General features: G+C 43.4%; 1 protein-coding gene across 1 annotated transcript; it reads left to right on the top strand.

The window, feature by feature from the left end:
- The first annotated feature begins 4725 nt into the window (after positions 1-4725).
- LOC139417381 (rho-related GTP-binding protein Rho6) lies at positions 4726-20181 on the top strand. The gene is made up of 5 exons (XM_071166650.1): positions 4726-4845; positions 5367-5454; positions 15534-15643; positions 15991-16125; positions 19028-20181. The coding sequence occupies exons 1-5, from the start codon at positions 4726-4728 to the stop codon at positions 19271-19273; spliced, it is 699 nt and encodes a 232-aa protein (XP_071022751.1). The 3' UTR covers positions 19274-20181.
- The last annotated feature ends 2701 nt before the right edge of the window (positions 20182-22882 follow it).

Genomic DNA, 22882 nt, shown 5'->3' with positions numbered 1-22882 from the left:
CCCCAGACAGATATCACTGTGTTGCAGCACCCCAGACAGATGTCACTGTTTTTCAGCACCCCAGACAGATATCACTGTGTTGCAGCATCCCAGACAGATATCACTGTGTTGCAGCACCCCAGACACATATCACTGTGTTGCAGCATCCCAGACAGATATCACTGTGTTGCAGCACCCCAGACACATATCACTGTGTTGCAGCACTCCAGACAGATATCACTGTGTTGCAGCACCCCAGACAGATATCACTGTGTTGCAGCACCCCAGACAGATATCACTGTGTTGCAGCACCCCAGACAGATATCACTGTGTTGCAGCACCCCAGACAGACATCACTGTGTTGCAGCACCCCAGACAGACATGCCAACTGTAAATCTACAATCAGAGCAGTGTGATAGAAACCAGATGTATTGGGCTGTAAAAGTCTGATGTCAATAGGAGGATGAATACTGTGTGACTCATACGAACAAAGGCAGATTGGCTTGGCCCAACAGAGCCATAAAACCAGGAGGGGAATGAATTGTTGACAGATAAGTAAATTGGCTAGCTGTGACGGAGGGGGTTCGGTGAACCACACTCATACGATGAGTTACATTGCCTGAGACCTGGCTAATGGCTTGTGATAACTCCCCAAGCTAATGTAATACCTAGGTTTTAGCTCCACGGGCTAACACAGTCTTGTAGCAGAGACCGGCTGGAGACGGATTTGAACCCAGTTTCCTAGTCACTAGGGAGGAGGGTTATCATATTAATTGACCTTTGTATTTTGATTTACAGCAAGTTGTCTTAAGTGGATAACCTTTATGATGTTAAATGTAACGTCTGTCTCTGGAATGATCAGGTGATACTTCTGAGTTCTGACTCGACCCCTGGCAGCATCTGGTCCCCTACAAGGGGTCTTGGCTCTCCCAAACTTTCTCTGCTCAACCAAGCAAATAGCATAAAATACACCTCTGTCTTGGCCCCTACTATAAACCATTCATTATCCCACTATCTCTAGAGTTGTATTTTATTTGCTCATCCACTCAAATAGCATGGACTACAATCTCAAAGAATTAACATCTGCTGATTGGCTCAAACAGCATGGACTACAATCTTAAAGAATTAACATCTGCTGATTGGCTCAAACAGCATGGACTACAATCTCAAAGAATTAACATCTGCTGATTGGCTCAAACAGCATGGACTACAATCTCAAAGAATTAACATCTGCTGATTGGCTCAAACAGCATGGACTACAATCTCAAATAATTAACATCTGCTGATTGGCTCAAATAGCATGGAATAGAATCTCAAAGAATTAACATCTGCTGATTGGCTCAAACAGCATGGAATAGAATCTCAAATAATGAACATCTGCTGATTGGCTCAAACAGCATGGAATAGAATCTCAAATAATTAACATCTGCTGATTGGCTCAAACAGCATGGAATACAATGAATACAATGAGTCATTGCTCCTATAGCTTCTCTCACGAGCTCACTATCTCAACTATCTAGCTAGTCAAACAGCACAGGACACACCTCTGTGTACCAATAAACCAGCATCCTGGATACAGATATGGATCAAAATGTCATTTGTTAGCGATTATAGTCAATTACTAGGTGCAAAAAAACAAAATAAGTATTTTTTTCATCAATGGATTTGGAAGATTCAACTGTGACAAACTAAGGGCCAGTTCCCAGTGGGTGTGAGTTATTGCTCCTATAGCTTCTCTCACGAGCTCACTATCTCAACTACTACTATATTCCCAGTGGGTGTGAGTTATTGCTCCTATCTCAACTACTACTATATTCCCAGTGGGTGTGAGTTATTGCTCCTATCTCAACTACTACTATATTCCCAGTGGGTGTGAGTTATTGCTCCTATCTCAACTACTACTATATTCCCAGTGGGTGTGAGTTATTGCTCCTATCTCAACTACTACTATATTCCCAGTGGGTGTGAGTTATTGCTCCTATCTCAACTACTACTATATTCCCAGTAGGTGTGAGTTATTGCTCCTATCTCAACTACTACTATATTCCCAGTAGGTGTGAGTTATTGCTCCTATCTCAACTACTACTATATTCCCAGTGGGTGTGAGTTATTGCTCCTATCTCAACTACTACTATGTTCCCAGTGGGTGTGAGTTATTGCTCCTATCTCAACTACTACTATATTCCCAGTGGGTGTGAGTTATTGCTCCTATCTCAACTACTACTATATTCCCAGTGGGTGTGAGTTATTGCTCCTATCTCAACTACTACTATATTCCCAGTGGGTGTGAGTTATTGCTCCTATCTCAACTACTACTATATTCCCAGTGGGTGTGAGTTATTGCTCCTATCTCAACTACTACTATGTTCCCAGTGGGTGTGAGTTATTGCTCCTATCTCAACTACTACTATATTCCCAGTGGGTGTGAGTTATTGCTCCTATAGCAACTACTACTATATTCCCAGTGGGTGTGAGTTATTGCTCCTATAGCAACTACTACTATATTCCCAGTGGGTGTGAGTTATTGCTCCTATCTCAACTACTACTATATTCCCAGTGGGTGTGAGTTATTGCTCCTATCTCAACTACTACTATATTCCCAGTGGGTGTGAGTTATTGCTCCTATCTCAACTACTACTATATTCCCAGTGGGTGTGAGTTATTGCTCCTATCTCAACTACTACTATATTCCCAGTGGGTGTGAGTTATTGCTCCTATCTCAACTACTACTATATTCCCAGTGGGTGTGAGTTATTGCTCCTATCTCAACTACTACTATATTCCCAGTGGGTGTGAGTTATTGCTCCTATCTCAACTACTACTATATTCCCAGTGGGTGTGAGTTATTGCTCCTATCTCAACTACTACTATATTCCCAGTAGGTGTGAGTTATTGCTCCTATCTCAACTACTACTATATTCCCAGTAGGTGTGAGTTATTGAGATGAAGCCAGGAGGGTTTTAGGTGTTGAGCTCAATTAGATCCGACTTGTGAAATTCCACTTAATTTGCTGTCAGATAGACAAACAATACTAAGATCACAACTCCATGATACACAAACCCCCTGGATCACAGGGCTTCGATGCAAATCACAAAGAGTCAATGCAAATGGAATCTATTGGGAAGAGTCAACAGAACCTCATGACTAACCTAACATTGGTTTCTCTTATGTTAGGTTAGTGAAGTTGACAATTAAAGTTAAATAGATGGATGACAAATCAAGGATTGGAGCTCAAACTACTCGTTGAAAAAATATCTATAAAAATATGATGATGGGTCATTAATTCCCAAACGTCTTCTCTGGTTTACCTGATTCCATTAGGCAACTATCACCAAGCCCTTGACTAATGGAATCAGTTGTGCCAGTTCCGGGCTACAACTAAATTATGTGAAATGTCTGGTGGTCCCCGAGAAGAGGGTTGGGAAGTGATGCTTTAGATTACTTTGAAAACTTAATCACTGTCATTATTTCTGCAGACTAATTAGATGTAGTTCATCCCACAACTCTGCCCAGTGATTTGAGCCTGTGGTTCTGATGACAGCAGACTGATTAGATGTAGTTCATCCCACAACTCTGCCCAGTGATTTGAGCCTGTGGTTCTGATGACAGCAGACTAATTAGATGTAGTTCATCCCACAACTCTGCCCAGTGATTTGAGCCTGTGGTTCTGATGACAGCAGACTGATTAGATGTAGTTCATCCCACAACTCTGCCCAGTGATTTGAGCCTGTGGTTCTGATGACAGCAGACTGATTAGATGTAGTTCATCCCACAACTCTGCCCAGTGATTTGAGCCTGTGGTTCTGATGAAAGCAGACTAATTAGATGTAGTTCATCCCACAACTCTGCCCAGTGATTTGAGCCTGTGGTTCTGATGACAGCAGACTAATTAGATGTAGTTCATCCCACAACTCTGCCCAGTGATTTGAGCCTGTGGTTCTGATGAAAGCAGACTAATTAGATGTAGTTCATCCCACAACTCTGCCCAGTGATTTGAGCCTGTGGTTCTGATGACAGCAGACTAATTAGATGTAGTCCATCCCACAACTCTGCCCAGTGATTTGAGCCTGTGGTTCTGATGACAGCAGACTGATTAGATGTAGTTCATCCCACAACTCTGCCCAGTGATTTGAGCCTGTGGTTCTGATGACAGCAGACTGATTATCTAACAGTGGAAATCGTCTGATGGCTATTGTCCTCAGCCCTTATGCCTAGAAAAAAGGGTTTCAAATGGGTTCTTTGGCTGTCCTCATAGGAGAACCCTTTTTTGTTTCAGGTAGAACCCTTCTGGGTTCCAACTAGAACTCTCTGTGGAAAGGGTTCTTCATGGAATCCAAAAGAGTTCTACCTGGAACCAAAAAGGGTTATTCAAAGGGTGTCTGTCTCATAAACAAAGTCATAATAATTTGATGTGGATTATTTAGGTTAAAATTGTATTTCTATAACTAACTGGCATAAGGCAAAAATAACCAATTTAATTTCAGCGGTCAGGGACAATAGAACTCTGCGGCTGTGAAAGAAATACAAGAGAGTCGGGAAAACCGCGCGCCCATTGGCTGTTGGAGCGCACTATAAAGAGACGCAGTATTGACTCTCATTACATCAAATGCAAGGATCCTTCTAGGACTAGACCACACTTCAGAATAGGCTACGCTACTCTACCGCTAACAAGGACGTTTTTCTTTTGGATTTCGCGTTTTTACTCTTTTTCTTTAATAAAGACTTGTGTTCTTGACTGTTACAAATATGAAGGAAAGGAGAAATCCACAGCCGTTGGTGGTGAGATGTAAACTGGTTCTTGTTGGGGATGTTCAATGCGGAAAAACTGCGATGTTGCAAGTCCTCGCGAAGGATTGTTATCCAGAGGTATGCGAATATTTGTTCTCCTGTTGCAATACTATAATTTTAAAATACACATTATATATGTTCTGCAAAGATTCCATATTGATTGAGCACATGTTTCTGAGGATTTGATCAGCCTCATAAACGGCTCTTTTAAAAGTTGGGAATAAATTGACGATGGATTTATTTCTGATAGAGCATCATCCGCTTCGGGCCAGGATGCCTGTATCTACTACATGATGCGCATGTCCAATAATTCACAGTTTTCACATCGGATTATATCACATGTTCTACTGTAGGCTTCTGATCTTCACCACGTTGAAATGGGTTTCATCACCACATTGAAAAAGACATATGATCATGCATCATTTTTTTCCATTCATTTTTATTGGGCTAGCCTGCTAATTCGTTTACACTCAAATGTTTACTATTGTCGTATTAGAAGACTGTATTTCACTTTAATGTAGATCTGAATTGTGAAAATGAAGTTCATCACTTGTAGCAGGGAGGATATTAACAGACTGCTATGTCATTCCTCTCTTCAGACTTATGTTCCCACAGTGTTTGAGAACTACACAGCGTGTCTGGAACTTGAGGAGCAGCGTGTGGAGCTCAGTCTGTGGGACACGTCAGGTAACTACATCCTCTCCCCCTATATCATCAACCTATATCCGCTATCACTAGTGCAGGGGTACTCCAGGCAGAGTAAAACGAACTTGGTGGTACATTAAACATTTTGAGATCCACTGATCTATATGAACTGGCCACGGTGGCCTACATTTTACCAAGCTTTTTAGAGCCCTGAGTAAGACCTTGTTGAGGGGCCCTCCTTTTGAGAACAGAATATACAGTACTGGTCAAAATTTTTAGAACACCTACTCATTCAAGGGTTTTTATTTATTTATTAAATATATTCTACTTTGTAGAATAATAGTGAAGACATAAAACTATGAAATAACACATATGGAATCATGTAGTAACCAAAAAAGTGTTAAACAAATCAAAACATTATTTATATTTGAGATTCTACAAACAGCCACAGTTTGTCTTGATGGCAGGTTTGCACACTCTTGGCATTCTCTCAACCAGCTTCACCTGGAATGCTTTTCCAACAGTCTTGAAGGAGTTCCCACATATGCTTAAGTAAAGTAAATTAGATATTTATGCATTTAATTTTCAATATATATTTGCTAAAATTTCTAAAAATTCCCCCCCCCCCCCACTATAACACCTCCTCCTCCATGCTTTATGGTGGGAACCACACATGTGGAGATCATCCGTTTCAACCACACCGCGTCTCACAAAGACACGGTGGTCGGAAACAAAAATCTTCAATTTGGACTCCAGACCAAAGAACACATTTCCACAGGTCTTTTGTCCATTGCTCATGTTTCTTGGCCCAAGCAAGTCTTCTTATTATTATTGGTGTCCTTTAGTAGTGGTTTCTTTGTAGAAATTCGACCATGAAAGCCTGATTCACGTAGTCTCCTCTGAACAGCTGATGTTGAGATGCGTCTGTTACTTGAACTCTGTGAGCAATTTCTGAGGGAGGTAACTCTAATGAACTTATCCTCTGCAGCAGAGGTAACTCTGAGTCTCCCATTCCTGTGGCGGTCTTCATGAGAGCCAGTTTCATCATTTGCGACTGCACTTGAAGAAACTTTAAAAGTTCTTGACATTTTCCAGATTGACTGACCTTCACGTGTTAAAGTAATGATGAACTGTCGTTTCGCTTAGCTTATTTGAGCTGTTCTTGCCATAATTTGGACTTGGTCTTTTACCAAATAGGGCTATCTTCTGTATACCACCCCTACCTTGTCACAACACAACTGAATGGCTCAAACGCATTAAGGAACGAATTTCCACAAATTAACTTTTAAGAAGGCACACCTGTTAATTGAAATGCATTCCAGGTGACTACCTCATGAAGCTCGTTGAGAGATTGCCAAGAGTGTGCAAAGCTGTCATCAAGGCAAAGGGTGGCTACTTTTTGTGTTGTTCTGTACATTACATTGTAAATAAATTAGCTTGGTTATGTCTGGTGACATTGTCGGCTAGTGTGGTATACACTGAGTGTACAAAACATTAAGAACATCTGCTCTTTCCATGACATAGACTATCCAGGTGAAAGCTATGATCCCTTAATGATGCCACTTGTTAAATCCACTTCAGTCAGTGTAGATCAGTGGTTCCCAAACTTTTTATATTCCTGTACTCCTTCAAACATTCAACCTCCAGCTGTGTACCCCCTCTAGCATTAGGGTCAGCTGTGTACCCCCTCTAGCATCAGGGTCAGCTGTACCCCCTCTAGCATCAGGGTCAGCTGTACCCCCTCTAGCATCAGGGTCAGCTGTCCCCCCTCTAACACCAGGGTCAGCGCACTCTCAAATATTGTTTTTTGCCTCATTGTAAGCCTGCCACACACACACACTATACGATACATTTATTAAATATAAGAATTTGTGTGAGTTTTTGTTACAACCCGGCTCGTGGGAAGTGACAAAGAGCTTTTATAGGACCAGGGCACAAATGATAACATAATAATAATCAATAATGTTGCTCTTTATTTAACCATCTTACATATAAAACCTTATTTGTTCATCGAAAATTGTAAATAACTCACCACAGGTTAATGAGAAGGGTGTGCTTGAAAGGATGCACATACTGTAACTCTGCAATGTTGGGTTGTATTGGAGAGAGTCTCAGTCTTAAATCATTTTCCACACAGTCTGTGCCTGTATTTAGTTTTCATGCTAGTGAGGGCCGAGAATCCACTCTCACATGGGTACGTGGTTGTAAAGGGCATCACTGCAATTTGCCAAGGCAGGATACTCTGAGTGCAGCCCTATCCAGAAATCTGGCAGTGGCTTCTGATTAAATTACATTTTTACAGAACCGCTTGTTGCAATTTGGATGAGGCTCTCTTGTTCAGATATTGGTAAGTGGACTGGAGGCAGGGCATGAAAGGGATAACGAATCCAGTTGTTTGTGTAATCCGTTTCAGGAAAGTACCTGTGTAATTACTCACCCAACTCACTCAGGTTCTTCTCTATATTACATTTGACATTGTCTGTAAGCTTGAGTTAATTTGTACACAAAAATCATACAATGATGGAAAGACCTGTGTGTTGTCCTTGTTAATGCAGACAGAGAAGAGCTCCAATATCTTAATCATAGCCTCAATTTTGTCTCGCACATTGAATATAGTTGTGGAGAGTCCCTGTAATCCTAGATTCAGATCATTCAGGCGAGAAAAAACATCACCCAGATAGGCCAGTCGTGTGAGAAACTCGTCATCATGCAAGCTGTCAGACAAGTGAAAATGATGGTCAGTAAAGAAAACTTTAAGCTTGTCTCTCAATAAAAAAAAAATGTGTCAATACTTTGCCCCTTAATAACCAGGTCACTTCTGTATGTTGTAAAAGCGTTACATGGTCGCTGCCCATATCATTGCTTAGTGCAGAAAATACACGAGAGTTCAGGGGCCTTGCTTTAACAAAGGTAACCATTTTCAGTGTAGTGTCCAAAACGTATTTCAAGCTGTCAGGCATTCCCTTGGCAGCAAGAGCCTCTTAGTGGATGCTGCAGTGTAGCCAAGTGTCCCCACTCCACTATGTCTCCCTGCCATTGTCTCCCTGCCACTCCCTGCCATTGCTTTTGCGCCATCAGTACAGATACCAACACATCCATCAGTACAGATACCAACACATCCATCAGTACAGATACCAACACATCCATCAGTACAGATACCAACACATCTTGACCACCAAAGTCCATTTGATGTCACAAAGCTGTCCAGTACTTTAAAAATATTATCTCCTGTTGTCCTGGTTTCCAGTGGTTTGCTGAAGAGGATGTCTTCCTTAATTGACCCCCCCTCATAAACGTAACGGACATATACCAGGAGCTGTGCCAGGCCCGCCACGTCTGTTGACTCATCCAGCTGTTATGCATAGAATTCCCTGGCTTGTATGCGAAGCAGTAATTGTTTCAAAACATGTCCTGCCATGTCACTGATGCGTTGTGAAACAGTGTTGTTTGATGAAGGCATTGTCTGTATAGTTTTTTGGGCCTTTTCCCCCAGCATTGTCCCAGCCATATCCGCGGCAGCAGGAAGAATGAAGTCCTCCACAATAGTATGGGGCTTGCCTGTCCTAGCCATTCAGTAGGTCACCATATAAGACGCTTCTATCCCCTTCTTATTAATGGTATCTGTTGCTTTTATACATGTCTTACTACTCGAAAGTCATCTTTATTCTCACTCAAAACCTCCTATGGCATATTTTTCAAATTGTTATGTTTTGTTTCTAAATGTCTGCACCAGAGCGAAGGTTTCAATGAGTTGTGAGATAGTACTTTTGCACATTTAACACATTGTGTTTGAGGAAAGGCTCCCAAAATAATGTTTGCACCTCTTCCATGGTCTGACGTCCCTGTCTGTTGTTCGGTGCTTTCCCAGGTAAGGGGCAGTAGCTTGGTGCTTTCCCGGGTAAGGGGCAGTAGCTTGGTGCTTTCCTGGGTAAGGGGGCAGTAGCTTGGTGTTTTCCCAGGTAAGGGGCAGTAGCTTGGTGCTTTCCCAGGTAAGGAGGCAGTAGCTTGGTGTTTTCCCAGGTAAGGGGCAGTAGCTTGGTGCTTTCCCAGGTAAGGGGGCAGTAGCTTGGTGCTTTCCCGGGTAAGGAGGCAGTAGCTTGGTGCTTTCCCAGGTAAGGGGCAGTAGCTTGGTGTTTTCCCAGGTAAGGGGCAGTAGCTTGGTGTTTTCCCAGGTAAGGGGCAGTAGCTTGGTGTTTTCCCAGGTAAGGGGCAGTAGCTTGGTGTTTTCCCAGGTAAGGGGCAGTAGCTTGGTGTTTTCCCAGGTTAGGGGCAGTAGCTTGGTGTTTTCCCAGGTAAGGGGCAGTAGCTTGGTGTTTTCCCAGGTAAGGGGCAGTAGCTTGGTGCTTTCCCAGGTAAGGGGCAGTAGCTTGGTGCTTTCCCAGGTAAGGGGGCAGTAGCTTGGTGCTTTCCCAGGTAAGGGGGCAGTAGCTTGGTGTTTTCCCAGGTAAGGGGCAGTAGCTTGGTGCTTTCCCGGGTAAGGGGGCAGTAGCTTGGTCTTTTCCCAGGTAAGGGGGCAGTAGCTTGGTGCTTTCCCAGGTAAGGAGGCAGTAGCTTGGTGCTTTCCCAGGTAAGGGGCAGTAGCTTGGTGTTTTCCCAGGTAAGGGGCAGTAGCTTGGTGCTTTCCCAGGTAAGGGGGCAGTAGCTTGGTGCTTTCCCGGGTAAGGGGGCAGTAGCTTGGTGCTTTCCTGGGTAAGGGGGCAGTAGCTTGGTGCTTTCCCAGGTAAGGAGGCAGTAGCTTGGTGCTTTCCCAGGTAAGGGCAGTAGCTTGGTGTTTTCCCAGGTAAGGGGCAGTAGCTTGGTGCTTTCCCGGGTAAGGGGGCAGTAGCTTGGTGCTTTCCCAGGTAAGGAGGCAGTAGCTTGGTGTTTTCCCAGGTAAGGAGGCAGTAGCTTGGTGCTTTCCCAGGTAAGGGGCAGTAGCTTGGTGTTTTCCCAGGTAAGGGGGCAGTAGCTTGGTGCTTTCCCGGGTAAGGGGGCAGTAGCTTGGTGCTTTCCCAGGTAAGGGGGCAGTAGCTTGGTGCTTTCCCAGGTAAGGGGGCAGTAGCTTGGTGCTTTCCCAGGTAAGGGGGCAGTAGCTTGGTGTTTTCCCAGGTAAGGGGCAGTAGCTTGGTGCTTTCCCGGGTAAGGGGGCAGTAGCTTGGTCTTTTCCCAGGTAAGGGGGCAGTAGCTTGGTGCTTTCCCAGGTAAGGAGGCAGTAGCTTGGTGCTTTCCCAGGTAAGGGGCAGTAGCTTGGTGTTTTCCCAGGTAAGGGGCAGTAGCTTGGTGCTTTCCCAGGTAAGGGGGCAGTAGCTTGGTGCTTTCCCGGGTAAGGGGGCAGTAGCTTGGTGCTTTCCCATGTAAGGGGGCAGTAGCTTGGTGCTTTCCTGGGTAAGGGGGCAGTAGCTTGGTGCTTTCCCATGTAAGGGGGCAGTAGATTGGTGTTTTCCCGGCTAAGGAAAAAATTTCAGTCTCTCGATGTGCAAAACTGATTGAGACATACCCCAAGCGACTTACAGCTGTAATCGCAGCAAAAGGTGGCGCTACAAAGTATTAACTTAAGGGGGCTGAATAATTTTGCACGCCCAATTTTTCAGTTTTTGATTTGTTAAAAAAGTTTGAAATATCCAATAAATGTCGTTCCACTTCATGATTGTGTCCCACTTGTTGTTGATTCTTCACAAAAAAATACAGTTTTATATCTTTATGTTTGAAGCCTGAAATGTGGCAAAAGGTCGCAAAGTTCAAGGAGGCCGAATACTTTCGCAAGGCACTGTATAACAAATATAATCAATAAACAAGTGCGAGAGACTCAAGTAACCAAGACGTGTTTGTTTGCGTGTGTGGCTGTGTGACTGTGTGCGTGCCACTGTGTGAGTGCATGTGTGACTGTGTGTGCCTGTATACGTGATAACATGCGTTTCCATGCATGTGTGTGTGCCCCACATTGTTTTAACAGAGAATTGTGTAGAGCGGTAGGTGGGTGGGTAGCAGGACAGCAGTGTGTAAGATGATTGGCAGTTGCGGCCAGCCTTTAAGGAGGGGTGGGAGGAACGCCTGATGCAGATGGAGGATTCCAAGGCTGTTGCTGTGGTAACGGCAGAGGGACTGGAGGTATTACGCTGCACTGAGTGGAGGGAAGACTAGGGGGTGTGTAGAGGGGGCGAGAGGGGGGAGGCGGAGAGAATGGGGGGTAGTTGCTTAAGGATTCCGAGTACATGAGTGGGAGCGTCTGCCTGCTCTGCTGCTCCCAGCCAGCCAGCCAGCCAGCCTCGCTGTTCTGTTCCACTTGTTTAATCCAGTGATAAAAATATCAATGTGGATTTAGTGTCTTGATTGTCATCTTCTCCCACTCTGAAACACCAATAGGGGAGAGGAGGATAAAGGAGGAGAGGAGAGGAGGATGGGGAGGAGCGGCGAGGTGGATAAGGGAGGAGAGGAGAAGAGATGGGAGGTGAGGAGGTTAAGGGAGAAGAGGAGATGATAAGGGAGGAGAGAAGAGAAGGAGGGGAGGAGACGATAGGAGGATAGGGAGGAGGAGGAGGAGGATAGAAGAGGAGAGGAGGATAGCTAGGAAAGAAGGAGATGTAGAGGATAGGAGAGGAGATGAGGAGAGGAGGAGAATAGGGAGGAGATGTAGAGGATAGGAGAGGAGATGGAGAGGAGGAGGATAGGAGAGGAGAGGAGGAGGATAGGGAGGAGGATAGGTAGGAGAGGAGGAGGATAGGAGATGAGGAGGATAGGGAGGAGATGAGGAGGATAGGGAGGAGAGGAGGAGGATAGGGAGGAGATGAGGACGATAGGAAGGAGATGAGGACGATAGGGAGGAGATGAGGAGGATAGGGAGGAGATGAGGAGGATAGGGAGGAGATGAGGAGGATAGGAGATGAGGAGGAGAGGAGAGGAGGAGGATAGGGAGGAGATGAGGAGGATAGGAAAGGAGAGGAGGAGGATAGGGAGGAGATGAGGAGGATAGGAGAGGAGAGAAGAGAGAGAGCGGAAAGGGACAGCAAAGTACAGCTCAGCATGAGAAGTGACACCCCTCAGAGATTACCCCTGGTCTCTGTCCTCTCTTTCTGTCTCTCGCTATATGTCTCCTTGTCTCTGTCTCTCTAACTCACTCAGTTCAATTCAATTCAAGGGGCTTTATTGGCATGGGAAAGATATGTTAACATTGCCAAAGCATGTGAAGTAGATAATATACTAAAGTGAAATCAACAATACAAATGAACATTAAACATTACACTCACAAAAGTTCCAAAAGAATAAAGACATTACAAATTAAATATCATGTATACAGTGCCTTGCGAAAGTATTCGGCCCCCTTGAACTTTGCGACCTTTTGCCACATTTCAGGCTTCAAACATAAAGATATAAAACTGTATTTTTTTGTGAAGAATCAAAAACAAGTGGGACACAATCATGAAGTCGAACGACATTTATTGGATATTTCAAACTTTTTTAACAAATCAAAAACTGAAAAATTGGGCGTGCAAAATTATTCAGCCCCCTTAAATTAATACTTTGTAGCGCCACCTTTTGCTGTGATTACAGCTGTAAGTCGCTTGGGGTATGTCTCTATCAGTTTTGCACATCGAGAGACTGAATTTTTTTCCCATTCCTCCTTGCAAAACAGCTCGAGCTCAGTGAGGTTGGATGGAGAGCATTTGTGAACAGCAGTTTTCAGTTCTTTCCACAGATTCTCGATTGGATTCAGGTCTGGACTTTGACTTGGCCATTCTAACACCTGGATATGTTTATTTTTGAACCATTCCATTGTAGATTTTGCTTTATGTTTTGGATCATTGTCTTGTTGGAAGACAAATCTCCGTCCCAGTCTCAGGTCTTTTGCAGACTCCATCAGGTTTTCTTCCAGAATGGTCCTGTATTTGGCTCCATCCATCTTCCCATCAATTTTAACCATCTTCCCTGTCCCTGCTGAAGAAAAGCAGGCCCAAACCATGATGCTGCCACCACCATGTTTGACAGTGGGGATGGTGTGTTCAGCTGTGTTGCTTTTACGCCAAACATAACGTTTTGCATTGTTGCCAAAAAGTTCAATTTTGGTTTCATCTGACCAGAGCACATTCTTCCACATGTTTGGTGTGTCTCCCAGGTGGCTTGTGGCAAACTTTAAACAACACTTTTTATGGATATCTTTAAGAAATGGCTTTCTTCTTGCCACTCTTCCATAAAGGCCAGATTTGTGCAATATACGACTGATTGTTGTCCTATGGACAGAGTCTCCCACCTCAGCTGTAGATCTCTGCAGTTCATCCAGAGTGATCATGGGCCTCTTGGCTGCATCTCTGATCAGTCTTCTCCTTGTATGAGCTAAAAGTTTAGAGGGACGGCCAGGTCTTGGTAGATTTGCAGTGGTCTGATACTCCTTCCATTTCAATATTATCGCTTGCACAGTGCTCCTTGGGATGTTTAAAGCTTGGGAAATCTTTGTGTATCCAAATCCGGCTTTAAACTTCTTCACAACAGTATCTCGGACCTGCCTGGTGTGTTCCTTGTTCTTCATGATGCTCTCTGCGCTTTTAATGGACCTCTGAGACTATCACAGTGCATGTGCATTTATACGGAGACTTGATTGCACACAGGTGGATTGTATTTATCATCAGTAGTCATTTAGGTCAACATTGGATCATTCAGAGATCCTCACTGAACTTCTGGAGAGAGTTTGCTGCACTGAAAGTAAAGGGGCTGAATAATTTTGCACGCCCAATTTTTCAGTTTTTGATTTGTTAAAAAAGTTTGAAATATCCAATAAATGTCGTTCCACTTCATGATTTTGTCCCACTTGTTGTTGATTCTTCACAAAAAAATACAGTTTTATATCTTTATGTTTGAAGCCTGAAATGTGGCAAAGGTCGCAAAGTTCAAGGGGGCCGAATACTTTCGCAAGGCACTGTATATGCAGTGTTGTAACATTGTGCAAATGGTTAAAGTACAAAAGGGAAATAAATAAACATAAATATGGGTTGTATTTACAATGGTGTTAGTTCTTCACTGGTTGCCCTTTTCTTGTGGCAACAGGTCACAAATCTTGCTGCTGTGATGTCACACTGGTATTTCACCCAATAGATATGGGACTTTTTCAAAATCTGATTTGTTTTCAAATTCTTTGTGGATCTGTGTAATCTCACGGAAATGTGTGCCTCTAATATGGTCATACATTTGGCAGAAGGTTAGGAAGTGCAGCTCGGTTTCCACCTCATTTTATGGACAGTGTGCACATAACCTGTCTTCTCTTGAGAGCCAGGTCTGCCTACGGTGGCCTTTCTCAATAGCAAGGCTATGCTCACCGAGTCTGTACATAGTCAAAGCTTTCTTTAAGTTTTGGTCAGTCACAGTGGTCAGGTATTCTGCCACTGTGTACTCTCTGTTTAGGGCCAAATAGCATTCTAGTTTGCTCAGTTTTTTTGTTAATTCTTTCAAATGTGTCAAGTAATTATCTTTTTGTTTTCTCATGATTTGGTTGGGTCTAATTGTGTTGCTGTCCTGGGGCTCTGTGGGGTGTGTTTGTATTTGTGAACAGAGCCCTAGGACCAGCTTGCTTAGGGGACTCTTCTCCAGGTTCATCTCTCTGTAGGTGATGGCTTTGTTATGGAAGGTTTGGGAATCGCTTCCTTTTAGGTGGTTGTAGAATTTAATGTCTCTTTTCTGGATTTTGATCATTACTGGGTATCGGCCTAATTCTACTCTGCATTCATTATTTTGTGTTTTACGTTGCACACGGAGGATATTTTTGCAGAATTCTGCATGCAGAGTCTCAATTTGGTGTTTGTCCCATTTTGTGAATTCTTGGTTGGTGAGCGGACCTCAAAACCATAAAGGACAATGGGTTCTATAAGTGATACAAGTATTTTTAGCCAGATCCTAATTGTATGTCGAAATTTTATGTTCCATTCTCTCTCTCTCACTCTCTCTATTGCGCTCAACTAAATGTTGTTTCTTCTTGGATATGATGTCTCCTTTCTGCATTATCTTGTTAAAAGAAAAGAGTCTACTATCATTTACCTTGGACAGTATTTGGTGAGGGTGTTAGACCAAACTATTTTTGTTTTTCTATATGTTCTTCCCTTTACTACATCTGAATGTTGGTCTGGGCGTCTGTAACAAGTCTCTGTCCTCTCCTCTAGGTTCTCCCTACTATGACAATGTGAGGCCTCTCTGTTACAGTGACTCTGACGCGGTGCTCCTCTGTTTTGACATCAGCCGCCCAGACACCTTCGACTGTGGGCTCAAGAAGGTAATGGCTCCCATCTCTCACTTCATCTTTCTGTCTCTCTCTTTTCTCTCTCTTTTTTCTCTCTAAACAGTATTCCTAACTGTCTGCAAGTCCCCAGAGATTTTTTCAATTCAGCTACCAGGCTCAAATCATCTGGCTTTTATTGGACTTTTCAAAACTTGCAATTCAAAACAGAGACCAGGCAACATATTTCTGCGTTTTAGTTTATAGCTATGTGATTCACCAGGTCTGTAGACTATTTATCTTGGTAATCATGAGGGGAATTACATTTGTAATTTGGTTAACTACCCCAAATCATGACTTGTTCATTATCATGTTGGTAAATATCTGCTCTGTTGTCTCTCCAGTGGAAGACAGAGATCTTAGATTTCTGCCCCAGCACACGCATCCTTCTCATTGGCTGTAAGACCGACCTGCGCACAGACGTCTGCACCCTGATGGAGCTGTCCAATCAGAAACAGGTCCCCATCACCCATGAGCAGGTGAGACTGAGAAGACACACATAGGCCAGGGTTTTTGTTAGCAGGTAATAGCTGGCTTTTTGTTCACTTAAAAAAAAAAGCAGATTAAAAAAATTGTCTGGGAGAAGAAGAAAAAAAACATTGCCAAATAATGCCTTGATGGATAAACCAGTCAATGGAAATACAGTGGGGAGAACTGCCGATTTTGCAGGTTTTCCTACTTACAAAGCATGTAGAGGTCTGTCATTTTTATCATAGGTACACTCAACTGTGAGACGGAATAAAACTAAAATCCAGAAAATCACATTGTATGATTTTAAAGTAATTAATTTGCATTTTATTGCATGACATAAGTATTTGATACATCAGAAAAGCAGAACTTAATATTTGGTACAGAAACCTTTGTTTGCAATTACAGAGATCATACGTTTCCTGTAGTTCTTGACCAGGTTTGCACACACTGGAGCATGGATTTTGGCCCACTCCTCCATACAGACCTTCTCCAGATCCTTCAGGTTTCGGGGCTGTCGCTGGGCAATACGGACTTTCAGCTCCCTCCAAATATGTTCTATTGGGTTCAGGTCTGGAGACTGGCTAGGGCTCTCCAGGACCTTGAGATGCTTCTTACGGAGCCACTACTTAGTTGCCCTGGCTGTGTGTTTTGGGTCGTTGTTTTGGCCCCCCTTACTGAGGGAAGGAGGTTGTTGGCCAAGATCTCGCGATACTTGGCCCCATCCATCCTCCCCTCAATACGGTGCAGTCGTCCTGTCCCCTTTGCAGAAAAGCATCCACAAAGAATGATGTTTCCACCTCCATGCTTCACGGTTGGGATGGTGTTCTTGGGGTTGTACTCATCCTTCTTCTTCCTCCAAACACGGCGAGGGGAGTTCAGACCAAAAAGCTATACTTTTGTCTCATCAGACCGCATGACCTTCTCCCATTCCTCCTCTGGATCATCCAGATGGTCATTGGCAAACTTCAGATGGGCCTGGACATGCGCTGGCTTGAGCAGGGGGACCTTGCGTGCGCTGCAGGATTTTAATCCATGACGGCGTATTGTGTTACTAATGGTTTTCTTTGAGACTGTGGTCCCAGCTCTCTTCAGGTCATTGACCAGGTCCTGCAGTGTAGTTCTCGGCTGATCCCTCACCTTCCTCATGATCATTGATGCCCCAAGAGGTGAGATCTTGCATGGAACCCCAGACCGAGGGTGATTGACCATCATCTTGAACTTCTTCCATTTTCTAATAATTGCGCCAACAGTTGTTGCCTTCTCACCAAGCTGCTTGCCTATTGTCCTGTAGCCCATCCCGGCCTTGTGCAGGTCTACAATTTTATCCCTGATGTCCTTGCACCCTCTCTGGTCTTGGCCATTGTGGAGAGGTTGGAGTCTGTTTGATTGAGTGTGTGGACAGGTGTCTTTTATACAGGTAACGAGTTCAAACGGGTGCAGTTAATACAGGTAATGAGTGGAGAACAGGAGGGATTCTTAAAGAAAAGGTTTGTGAGAGCCGGAATTCTTACTGGTTGGTAGGTGATCAAATACTTATGTCATGCAATAAAATGCAAATTAATTACTTAAAAATCATACAATGTGATTTTCTGGATTTTTGTATTAGATTCCGTCTCTCACAGTTGAAGTGTACCTATGATAAAAATACATGCTTTGTAAGTAGGAAAACCTGCAAAATCGGCAGTGTATCAAATACTTGTTCTCCCCACTGTACATTTGACTGGTCATGCGGTCTATAGGTTCATGTGCATAGTTTTGTGGAATTAAATTGGCACACGTGTACAGCATGCAGATACAGAGCCTTTGAGTGGAAAATCTGTCAGACAGCGCGAGAGCTGCTGCTGCTGCTGAATCTTGTGGTGCTTTCAAGACAACTGGGAACTCTGAAAAATACGAGGTCAAATCATGACGTCAGTGATCGTCAGGTCGGAAAGTCCCGAGTTTTAATTCAGAGTTGGATTTTTCCCAGTCAGACCTAGTTACTTTCCCAGTTGTCTTGAACGCACTGAAGACAGAAATCTTAGATTTCTAAGTTGCCATTTGTCTTGAATGCGGCATCAAACAGCAACAGAAGGCAACCTTCATTAGCGCATCACACACCACTTTGCAGTATTGCTTGAGGAAGTATGCATTTTGAAAACATATACTGAATGTTTTAATAGATTTTATGAGGCACAAAACTAAATGTGGACAGGTATTCTAACATCTTCAAAACATCAGAATTTGTAAGAATGAATTACCGTATTCTAAATGTGATTTCTGTCATGCTGAGCAGCGTGGGTGGACGCACTAATCAGGTTACACACCCAATGCATATGGATCCGGTACATTTCTTATGTCTGGTAAATTAAAATGTTGGCGGTCAAATGTCCGGTGCCACATTTTCCTGATGGAGACCTTGACACACACACACACACACACACACACACACACACACACAAAAACACACTCACACACAAAAACACACACACACACACACACACAAACACAAACACACTCACACACTCACTCACACTCACACACACACAAAAAAAACACACTCACACACAAAAACACACTCACACACAAAAACACACACACACACACACACACACACACACACACACACACACACACACACACACACACACACACACACTCACACTCACACTCACACTCACACTCACACACACACACACACACACAAACACACTCACACACAAAAACACACTCACACACACACACACACAAAAACACACTCACACACACACACACAAAAACACACACACATTCACACAAAAACACACACACACACACACACACACACTCACACACACACACACGGCCTGTTCAGATAGAGATGTATGGTGAAATCTATTGTGTGGAACAGAATAAGCTCTCAGCCGCTCTCCTCTGCCCCTTCCTCCCCAGGGTTCCTCCATGGCCAAGCAGCTTGGTACTGAGGCCTACCTGGAGTGTTCAGCGTTCACCTCAGAGAAGAGTATCCACAGTGTGTTCCGTACGGCCTCTCTGGCTTGCATCAACAAGCTCCAGCCCCTCCCCAAGACCAGCCCCACTCAACGCTTATCCAAGAGGCTCCTCCATCTCCCCAGCCGCTCCGAGCTGCTCTCCTCCACCTTCAAGAAGGAGAAGACCAAGAGCTGCTCCATCATGTGAGTGGAGACCAGGGGCTGGGGGGCTTTCGCTCCCTTCCAACACGCTGCTCCGATTCCCCAGAACCCCTTGACTGTTTGGTTCGGGGAAGGTGTGGTTGGTTTCATCACGATAGCTTTATCATGAGAAGGCTCTTCCTCCATGCTGACCCCCCCCCCGCCCCCAAAGTCAAATAAACTCAGAACAGGTGGACACCTTGTCCTGAACTACTCTTCAGTGCTAATCTCATCTTTTTCACTACTGTAACTTGGCTTTTTGATCATCAGCGAACCATTTTTCTCACCTATTACAGTAACGGTATGCAACCATGATGGTGTGACATCACTACTATTTAGGAATATGTTGATTTGTCCAAATTGGAGAAATGTGCAAAGTGTGACAAAGCTTTAACATTGGGAAGTAAAAATGCCTCTCAAGACAATTAAATACCTATTTAAAAAACTAAATTGAGCATGATAATATCTCAGACATTATTGAAAATTGTATCCCCTCTGTATTACAGAGTGTCAACTATAAGGTGTAGCAACATGAGCAAATCAGTGGTCAAACAGTGTTTGTGCTCTTCTTGATTAAGGCCCAACGGGGGCTGACTGATTGAGAGAGATGTGGAGAGAGGAGTGTTTGATGGGATCATAGCATGAACAGAGGGCCATTACACTTCTCATTGTCTCGGCCGTGAGGAGAGGAGGACTTGACGGATAAGGGCTGATTGCGTGAACAGGAAGGTGTCAGGCAGACAGACAAGCAGGCAGGCGGACGAACGGACAAGCAGACAGGCAGGCAGACCAACATGCAGGCAGACAGACAGACAGATATACACACAGACAGACAGACACCAGTGTGAGCCATCTGCTCTCAGTCAGTGGAGTACCAGGTTACAGAGGAAAAGTACAGAACAGATGGATATTGGATGGATATTGGATGGATAAGTCACAAAACAATGATAATGTACTGGTGCTTCCAGAGATAGAAAACAATGATAATGTACTGGTGCTTCCAGAGATAGAAAACAATGTGAATGTACTGGTGCTTCCAGAGATAGAAAACAATGATAATGTACTGGTGCTTCCAGAGATAGAAAACAATGTGAATGTACTGGTGCTTCCAGAGATAGAAAACAATGTGATTGTAGCTGAGAATTGTCTGATGAGGAGTGCTTTGATGAAGAAAAAAACACTTCCAGGGAGTGGGGTATAGTTTTAATCGGGGCCATAGGCACAACACAGTTTAATGCAGTTCTGTCAAGAGATCTGTGAAGTTACATCTGGTAATGGTTGGCAGGTCAGTGTTGCAATTCTTTGAGGTGATTATTTACAGGACTGTCTGTTTGAAACTAGAAGATGCTGCTTAAAAACTTAGCTGAATCCACTGGGGAAATGTGATGTCCAGTTCACAAAATCCTACTACAGAAGAGCGTGTAGCATCACAGTATTGGTATTTTGATAATCAACGATGATCAAACAGTATACAGTTTCCATTATACCAGTCAAATAATAACCCCTAAGTTTCATCCTGATTTTTGGAAGTATGGCTGTTGATTTATTTAATGTTCAACAATGTAGCACTCCACTTCATTTAGTCTCCTCTCTTCCTAAATGTTTCTACTCTTCCTTCCCTTTCTCTCGTTGTTCTGTTCTGTTCTGTTCTGCATCATGGAGGGCAGTCCAGTCCAATGTAGCACTCCACTTCATTTAGTCTCCTCTCTTCCTAAATGTTTCTACTCTTCCTTCCCTTTCTCTCGTTGTTCTGTTCTGTTCTGTTCTGCATCATGGAGGGCAGTCCAGTCCAATGTAGCACTCCACTTCATTTAGTCTCCTCTCTTCCTAAATGTTTCTACTCTTCCTTCCCTTTCTCTCGTTGTTCTGTTCTGTTCTGTTCTGCATCATGGAGGGCAGTCCAGTCCAATGTGTCACTAAACTAGGACCCTTTTTCAGCTTTAATAGTTTGCTTCTTGGTTATAATTGTGTGTGTGCAGTACAGCATTGATCTATCGCGGCTTTAACTATCAAGCAATAATGATTTAATGTGATGCAAAGTCAGCTGATCGAGTGGCCAATAAATCCTGCTGCTACTCCATGGATATACATACAGTATAGCAAAACAAACTGAACCATCCTTTCTGCTGTAGAATCAAGATGGCGTCCGACCTGGTTCCACTTTCCCTTCTTCTGTCTCGTCTGTAGCCACTGGTATGTAAAGGTAACCAATGACACTAAAGAGTTTGGAAGAGGAATAACCCTATTTGAAGATGTCAGTGAGTCTATGCTATCAGTTGTGAAGTATCGTTGGGAGACGAGTGAGTTAAATAAATGAGACTGAGAGAATCTGGTTTTAAACATTCGGCTCTAGTCACTGTTGGCACTATTGAAGCTTTTTCCATTGGGGTACGTTATGTGGAAGCCTCCTAACTTTTAACACTTTTAACAATCAATGTGTGAAAAGGGGCTAGGGTATATGGAAATATAATATCTGGAAATATTTAGGGAGGTAGAGGAACTACTAATAAAATAAAATCATGCAGGCTGGCCAAAGAAAGAAGGCGTTTTTTCCATGATTCATTTTGGGGTTTGTGTGTTTTTATTTTGGTATTAAAGCTTGAATTGAATCCTTTTGTGTATGTGTGTGTGACTGAGACAGTGTTTGTTAACCTATGTGGTGAGCTGTGGACGACCCCCATGGTGGTCAGTCAGTCTGTGATTTGATTTGCACAAAGGCTCTAGTTCCTTGGTCACACACTGGAAATCCTCAGCATTGCCTAGCAACAGTTCAACACAGGAAACCAATCCAGACTCAGAATGGCTCATCGGTTGGTTCGTTGCACAGATAGGGAGTAAAGGAGGGCGTAACGTACAAGGAGACATTTCCACAGTCAATGGAAGTGCAGATTCTGCTTCTACCTCAAGGGTTGATCGGAATTTGGATTCAGAATATTTTTTTCTTGAGTTTCCTTATAATTGCAAGTTCCAAACTGATACAGGGGCTCAGGTCTTTGATATAGAAACAATTCATGGATCATATCAGTTAACATGCAGGCAGTCATTGTGTAGTGCAGCGAGTGTATGGTACATTGGTGCAGTCCTACTCCTAGCATGCGCTGTTATAGTTTGATTGTACAAATCTTATTTTAGAATATGTTTTAAAGACATTAAAGAATGGCGCAGGGAAATGTTTGATTCAAACGACGAAAGACAAATATGTTGTTGTTGATGTGAATATTTCTTTGATAGTCATTATAGCTATTATTATTTTTGTAGCTTTTTTGGTTGAGATGTATATTTGTTTGAATTGTATTTTGGACATTGGACTTTCTGTCCTTTATTTTGCTCTGTTAATAAAGCTTGTAACTGCAGTACTTATTTCCCATCTACAAAGTTCTACATTTTAGTTGCTTTTATGATTGAACTGACAACACATCTCTTCAAGCTGTTTATTTCTTTTTATTGCACCTTTATTTAACTGGGCAAGTCAGTTAAGAACACATTCTTATTTACAATGACGGACTACCCCGGTCAAACCCGGAGGACGCTGGGCCAATTGTACGCCTCCTTATGGGACCTCCCAATCACAGCCGGTTGGGATACAGCCTGGATTCAAACCAGGGACTGTAGTGAT

The sequence above is a fragment of the Oncorhynchus clarkii genome, chromosome 9 (genome assembly GCF_045791955.1).
Source record: "Oncorhynchus clarkii lewisi isolate Uvic-CL-2024 chromosome 9, UVic_Ocla_1.0, whole genome shotgun sequence".
NCBI classification, from domain to species: domain Eukaryota; kingdom Metazoa; phylum Chordata; class Actinopteri; order Salmoniformes; family Salmonidae; genus Oncorhynchus; species Oncorhynchus clarkii.
This window is presented reverse-complemented; position numbering and strand designations above follow the sequence as displayed.

Coding starts and splice junctions, on each gene's coding strand:
- LOC139417381 (XM_071166650.1), top strand. CDS start 4,726: ATGAAGGAAAGGAGAAATCCACAGCCGTTGGTGGTGAGATGTAAACTG. Junction 5,455..15,533: donor CAGTCTGTGGGACACGTCAG/GTAACTACATCC, acceptor CCTCTCCTCTAG/GTTCTCCCTACTATGACAAT. Junction 15,644..15,990: donor TCGACTGTGGGCTCAAGAAG/GTAATGGCTCCC, acceptor TTGTCTCTCCAG/TGGAAGACAGAGATCTTAGA.